The sequence below is a fragment of the Triticum urartu genome, chromosome 6A (genome assembly GCF_056163025.1).
Source record: "Triticum urartu cultivar PI428250 chromosome 6A, HENAU_Tu73, whole genome shotgun sequence".
In the NCBI taxonomy this organism is placed as follows: Eukaryota; Viridiplantae; Streptophyta; class Magnoliopsida; order Poales; family Poaceae; genus Triticum; species Triticum urartu.
The window spans coordinates 362771420-362778796 of record NC_141878.1 but is presented as its reverse complement, the minus strand read 5'-3'; the positions used below and the strand labels follow the sequence as shown (position 1 = coordinate 362778796).

General features: G+C 57.9%; 1 protein-coding gene across 1 annotated transcript; it reads left to right on the top strand.

Moving 5' to 3' along the window:
* The first annotated feature begins 3183 nt into the window (after positions 1-3183).
* On the top strand, positions 3184-6632 carry LOC147965264 (uncharacterized). Its single transcript, XM_087530378.1, has 2 exons — positions 3184-3623; positions 5903-6632. Exons 1-2 carry the CDS (start codon positions 3184-3186, stop codon positions 6630-6632), a joined length of 1170 nt encoding a protein of 389 aa, XP_087386504.1.
* The last annotated feature ends 745 nt before the right edge of the window (positions 6633-7377 follow it).

Sequence of the window (7377 nt, the reverse complement as noted above, 5' to 3'; positions counted from 1 at the left end):
CCCTGAGCCTTTCAAGACATCGGGGCTAGCTGCGCCCCTCAAAGAGACCAAGAAGAAGTACCGCCTTCTGGTGGCCGACTGTCCCAAGCGGACGGCTGCCGGAAGGAGGCCGAGTTCAAGAAGGCGGCTCCAAGATGGGTCGACTTCCTGCGGGCAGCCTCCAGAGAGGCCGGCACCCAGCAGGTGGCCCACCACACCCTCGGAGTCTGCGCTCCCATTTAAGAAGACGAGACATGGCGATGCTACAGTCTAGCCCATCCCCCCCCATATCCAGGGTCGGGCGTGGCCACAGTGCTCCGTACAGGAGGGGATCTTTGCATGTACATGGCACTGTTGCCACTCCGTCCCTGACGTCCTTGCTGGCAGGCAAGGCCCTGGTCCCACGACGACCTGTTGGTACGGCCTACAGGCGGCAGGCCCTGCTGGGCAGCGAGAGCCCGGGAATCGGCGGAGGCCTGACCAGTCAGACCTGAGGGAAGCCGGCTCCTAGCAGGCGGCCCGTTCCTCCCTCGGGGCCCGCACACCATTAACCAGATGAGACCCGGAGTGGCTACAGTGATCTCCCACCAGGCGACGATACTGTAGCCACGCTCCCCTGACCAAGCATGCGTCATTAGCACCATGGCTACAGTAATCAGTAGCCAGCAAGACCCGCAAGCGGCGGGAGCGGCTTGTCGGCTCCGTACTAGACTAGTCGGCGGGCCCCACCAGCCGGCGGAGAAGCCAGCGACCAGAGACACTGACAGCTGGGTCCTACACCCGGCCAGATTACCATTATACCCCTGGGGGTAGGACTATATAAACCCCCAGGGCACCCATGCAAAGGGTTCCCAACCTGTTAGAAGTAGACTCATACCTAGAGGAAGGAGAGAGTGAGCCTGCCTTCTTCTACCTCTAGCATACAGCTCGAGGAGCACCATTGTACTCACTAGTGCCTTAGTGATCATGCGGAGACCCCGCGGAGCAGGACTAGGGGTGTTATCTCCTAGGAGAGCCATGAACCTGGGTAAAGTACGCCGGCGTTCATGTCTATGACTCATCCCGCTTCCAGGCATCGGCGACGTTCTACTCGCTCCAACCATGATAAGCCATCCATTGGCATATGTCGCACCCAACCCCCGACATTTGGCGCCCACCGTGGGGCAGGGTGTACCGTCTCCCCGAGACCTGTTCTGGACGGGTACCTTGTTCCTTCCTGGCAAGCACAGCCAGCCCGGCACGCTAGACTGCGTCTGCGTCGATGCGCTGCACGACGCGGAGGTAGCCTGTGCGGCGAGCTGCCTCGCCGATCTTGTTGGCGAGGTTCGCCTTTCTGATGAGCCCGCGTCTGAAGCGGGCACGGAAGGCCCAGAGAGCAGCCTCGTCAGCCTCCTCGATCAGCTCCACGTCGTCAGCGAGCCTACTGTGGACTTGGAGTCGGTTGGCTCCATCGACCCGATGCTTGTCGACTCGGACACGGCGTTGCTTGACGCGTTCCCCACCAACGTGGTGGCCTACTACGAACCGCCTCCTCGCGCAGACAGCAGCGGCGGCACCGTCACTGAGGTGCTCGTCATCAGCCACGGCGAGCGCTCTAGCGGAGGTGGCCAGGATCCGTTGCAGGTGGCAATGCAAGACCTAACTGCGCCAATCCCGGAAGACGCTGGAGGCACATCGTGTCCAGCTCGTCAAAAGCGCCAACCAGCTGGCTAGCATGAGATGCCTTTCGGAGGCCTACCAGCGTGAGATGGACCATGTCGTCGGCGTCACGCCGGCTCCTAGTGGGCCTAGTCGCATCGGCCCGATCCGGCAGTGTGGTGCGACCATCGCCAGTATGTTCGGGACAAATCGCCCCGTCTATGCCACGCCTGCAGAAAACATACGAGCTGCCCAGGCGGCAGCGGATGAGCTAGACAAGCTCGAGGGCGACGAGCATCGCCACATGACAGAGCGCGTCCAGCAGCTCCTTGACGCGGCTGTTGAGCAGCAAGAGGCTGGATGTCGCGCTGAAGCGCCCAACTGGCGAAACGATGATCCGCCTCCTCGCTGGGACCAAGGCGCGACATCCCGGTCACCGACTGGTGGCGTTCGCGATAGGAGGGACAAGGAGCCAGCTGCCAGCCGCAGACGGACTCGCATCACCAACGAGCACGACCAAGACGGCCGCCCAAGAACTGTGTGACGACAAGGCGACTGTCCGCCTACCCCTCCCTGTAGGGAGAGGCACATTTCCCCGCCGCCTATTGACAACCCGACACTCGACGACCACCTCGGTCATCGAGAAGGAGTCGGAGAGAACGACGCCTGCCACCGGATCGAACGCCTCAACTGATCCCCGGCGCTAGAAGAAGAAGATGAGCTGGGTCCGCCTTGTTTCGTCCCCCGCATCTGAGATGAGCCCTTCCCCAAAGGGTTCACACTCCCGAGAGATACGCCCAAGTACACCGGCTCTGTGAAGCCGGAGGACTGGCTGGTCGACTACTCCACAGCCGTCAGCATCGCCACCGGCACCAAGCGTGTTGCCGTGAAGTACGTTCCGCTCATGCTCCAGGGCATAGTCCGGACGTGGCTGAACGGCCTGAAGCTCGGCAGCATCAACAGCTGGGTTGATTTCACTGAAGCCTTCATCCGCAACTTCACCAGCACGTACAAGCGGCCGCCCAAGCCTCGCTAGCTCTCCTTGTGCGTCCAAGGCCCCACTGAGTCGACTCGTGACTACCTCACGTGCTGGGCCGAGCTGCGCAACTCCTGTGAAGGCGTGCACGAAGTGCAGGCCATCGAGTACTTCACTGCCGGGTGCCGAGAAGGCACCCTCCTCAAGCACCAGCTTCTCTCCGACGAGCCGGCGACCCTCGACGAACTGCTGATCATAGCAGACAAGTACGCCACAGCTGACTCCTCCATGAAGGCGGAAATCAAAGTTGACGCGTTTGGCAAGGCGGCTCCTCAAGCTCCTCTGACTCCGGCTGGCGACACCAGTCGGTGCCAGCAACCGAATGACAACAAGCGCAAGGCCGCGCTGCCGGTTTCCACCAGCCGGCAGGTGGCGACAGTCGATGATTGGCAGCCAGAAAGGTAGCCTCCACCCAAGCGTCAGAAGGGTGGCAAGACCAACGGGTTACCCGCCATCTCATACGAGCAGACTCTCTATGCACCCTGCAAGTTCCACAGCGGCGCAAAGCCGTCCAAGCACACCACTCGGAAATGCCACTGGCTCACCAGGATCGCCAAAGTAGATGGACCCCCGCCTCCTCCGCCTGCCGGACCGCGCCTCCCCCTGCCCAGCAGCCGGCGGTTCGGCCAGTCGGCGATGTACATGATGAATACCCTGAAGAGCATGGAGCTTATGTCATGTTCACCAGCGTGGTCGACGATAGGCACAGCAGACGGCAGCGATGGCAAGAAGTAAATGCAGCCGCATCAGAGACCCCTGAGTTCATGCATTGGTCTGAGAAACCCATCAGCTGGAGCAGAGTTGACAACCCAGAGGTGATGCCCAATCCTGGTTCTTATGCCCTGGTTTTGGATGCCACTTTCGCCACAGAGAGGCAGGCTGCTCGCTTCTCCCGAGTCCTGATAGATGGCGGCAACAGCATCAACATCCTGTACCGAGACACTGTGGAGAAGTTAGGAATCACACAGAGGTAGCTCCAACCCAGTCGGACTGTATTCCATGGCACAGTTCCTAGCCTTTCCTGCTCACCAATCAGCAAGACTCAAATTAACGCCCTCTTTGAAGACAAAGAGCACTTTCGTCGAGAGCCAGTCTGGTTTGAGGTGGTGGACCTCGAGAGCCCTTATCATGCACTGCTTGGCCGGCCTGCTTTGGCCAAGTTCATGGCGGTCCCCCACTATGCCTACCTCAAGATGAAGATGCCAAGAACCAAGGGAATCCTAACCATAACTGGGGACTACAAGAAGTCGACCGCCTGTGCAGCAGACAGCAGCCGGCTAGCCGAGTCCCTCGTGATTGCGGCTGAAAAGCGGCTCCTTGACCGGGTTGTGCCAATGGCAGGCAAGCTGCCGGAAATGTCACCCAACCCCAAGGAGTAGGAAGCTGAGGGCTCGTTCAAGCCGGCCAAAGAAACAAAGAAGATACCCTTGGACCCGGAACACCCGAATAGGCACGCTGTCATAGGTGCGAACCTTGACAGCAAATAGGAAAGCGAGCTCGTCGATTTCCTCCGTGAGAATCGGGACATCTTTGCATGGTCTCCCAAGGACATGCCGGGTGTTCCTACGGATTTTGCCGAGCACAAGCTACATGTCCGACCCGAAGCCAAATCAGTCAGGCGGATCTTGCGCCGCCTGTCAGAGGAGAAGAGAAGAGTTGTTGGAGAAGAGATAGCCCGGCTTATAGCGGCCGGCTTAATCATGGAGGTGTTCTTTCCCGAATGGTTAGCCAACCTAGTCCTCGTGCTGAAGAAGAATAAGTAGTGGCGCATGTGTATTGATTATACCAGCCTCAACAAAGCTTGCCCCAAAGATCCATTTGCTTTGCCCAGAATTGACCAAGTAATTGACTCCGCAGCCGGATGCAAGCTGTTGAGCTTTTTGGATGCATACTCAGGGTATCATCAGATCAAGCTGAACCCGGCCGACAGGCTGAAGACTGCCTTCATCACGCCATTCAGAGCCTTCTGTTACCTGACCATGACGTTCGGCTTGAGAAATGTCGGCGCCATGTTTCAGCGTTGCATGAAGAAGTGTCTCCTCAAGCAACTCGGCAGAAACGCCCACGTTTATGTGGACGATGTTGTGGTGAAGACGGAGAAGCGCGAAACACTGCTAGAAGACCTCAAGGAGACCTTTGAAAACTTGCGCCGATTTCAGATCAAGCTCAACCTGGAGAAATGCGTCTTTGGAGTACCAGTCGGCCAGCTTCTTGGCTTCCTGGTCTCAGAGCGGCATAGAGTGTAACCCTTTGAAGATCAAGGCCATCGAGAGGATGGAGGTGCCCACCCGACTGCTGGACGTGTAGAAATTCACCGGCTGCTTGGCATCCATCAGCCATTTCATCAGTCGGCTGGGCGAGAAGGCTCTTCCCCTGTACCAGCTCATGAAGAAGACCACTTTTTTCAAGTGGAACGACAAGGCGGATGAAGCCTTTTTCCAGCTCAAGAAGATGCTAACCACTCCGCCTGTCCTGGCGGCTCCGACTGCTAAGGAGCCCATGATTCTCTACATCCCCGCGACCAGCCGGGTGGTCAACACAATCATAGTTGTGGAACGCAAGGAAGAAGGCAAAGCACTACCGATCCAGAGGCCGGTGTATTACCTGAGTGAAGTGTTGTCCGCCTCCAAGTAGAACTACCCGCACTATCAGAAGATGTGCTATGGCGTACGCTTCGCCGCCAAGAAGCTGAAGCCATACTTCCAGGAGCACCCAATCACTGTTGTCTGCACTGCTCCTCTTGCTGAAATCATTGGAAGCCGAGATGCTTCGGGCCGAGTGGCCAAATGGGCCATAGATTTGGCCCCCTACACCATCTACTACCAGCCTCGCACCACCATCAAGTCACAAGCATTGGCCGACTTCCTCGTCGACTGGGCCGAGACCTAGTACCTGCTGCCAGCGCCAGACTCCACCCATTGGCGGATGCACTTTGATGGCTCCAAGATGCGCACCGGTTTGGGAGCCGGTATCGTCCTCACCTCCCCCAAAGGTGACAAGCTGAGATATGTGCTGCAAATCCATTTTGCTGCCTCCAACGATGTTGCTGAATATGAAGCACTCATTCATGGGCTCCGGCTTGCCAAGGAACTCGGCATTCGCCGAATCATGTGTTATGGAGACTCTGAGTTGGTGGTCCAGTAGTCCAGGCGATTGGGACGCCAAAGATGCAAACATGGAAAGCTACCGCTTCCTCGTCCAGCAACTCAGCGGATACTTTGAAGGGTGTGAATTCCTGCATGTGCCAAGAAATGACAATGAGCAAGCAGATGCCTTGGCACGAATCGGCTCCACCCGACAAGCAATACCAGCCGGCGTCGCCCTGCAACGCCTCCTTAAGCCGTCTGTTAAGCCATCGCCAGAGTCAAACTCCATCTTCGTGCTGGCTCCTCCTGCAGCAGTCGGATCCGACTCGAGGACCTTGGCAACCAGCGCAGGGAATTCGGCAGGCGGCCCGGGGACAGCGGCAGCCACACCCGGCCCGGGGACTTCAGAACCCGGCCAGGGGACTACAGCAGTCGGCCCAGGAACTTCATCAATTCAGAAGGCGCCAGCCGACTCCAACCCGCCGCCTCCCGACCCAACCGCCCTCGTGCAAGTTGCATTTCTAGCAGACGAAGAAATAGCAGCACCCTCATGGGCGCAGCCCATCCTCAACTTTCTGGTGAACAAAGAGCTGCCGACTGATGAGATCTTGGCCCGGCAAGTCCAACACCGGGCAGCAGCGTACACCATTGTTAACAAAGAACTTGTGAGGTGCAATGTCACTGGTGTGTACCAGCGCTGCGTGGGGCCAGAGCAAGGTCAAGAAATCCTCAAAGATATCCACCAAGGCGAGTGTGGCCACCATGCGGCTTCAAGAGCACTTGTTGCCAAAGCTTTCCGCCATGGGTTTTTCTGGCCGACTTCCCTAGAAGACGCCAAAGATTTGGTCCAGAAATGGAAAGGGTGCCAGAAGTTCCGCTCCAAGCCACATTAGCCGGCTTCTGCACTAAAGACCATCCCCATTGCCTGGCCCTTCGCGGTCTGGGGGCTGGATATGGTGGGACCATTCAAGACAGCACGCGGCGGCATGACTCATCTGCTTGTCGCGGTGGACAAGTTCACGAAGTGGATAGAAGCCAAACCAATTAAGAAGTTGAATGGTCTAACTGCTGTGACTTCTATCACCGACATCACCATCTGGTATGGAATACCACACAGCATCATCACCGATAATGGCACAAACTTTCCAAAGGGCGCCTTGGCCCGTTTCTGCGTGACGCAGGGCATCCGACTGGACTTAGCGTCTGTTGCCCATCCGCAGTCAAACGGCCAAGTGGAGCGAGCAAACGGCCTCATTTTGTTCGGCATCAAGCCCCGACTGGTCGAGCCACTGGAGCGCTCGGTCGGCCGCTGGCTCGACGAGCTGCCATCCGTCCTTTGGAGCCTACGCACAACTCCAAACAAGTCAACCGGCTTCACGCCCTTCTTCCTCGTCTACGGTGCCGAAGCTGTCATCCCGATGGACATAGAATTCGACTCCCCTCGAGTCACAATGTACACCGAAGAGGGGGCAAAAGAAGCACGAGAAGACGGCGTCGATCTACTAGAAGAGGGCCTGCTGCTGGCACTCAGCTGGTCCACCATCTACCAACAGAGTCTATGCCGATACTACAACCAGAAGGTCAAGCCAAGATCCTTCCAAGAGGGAGACCTTGTGCTCCAACTGATCCAGCGAGCAG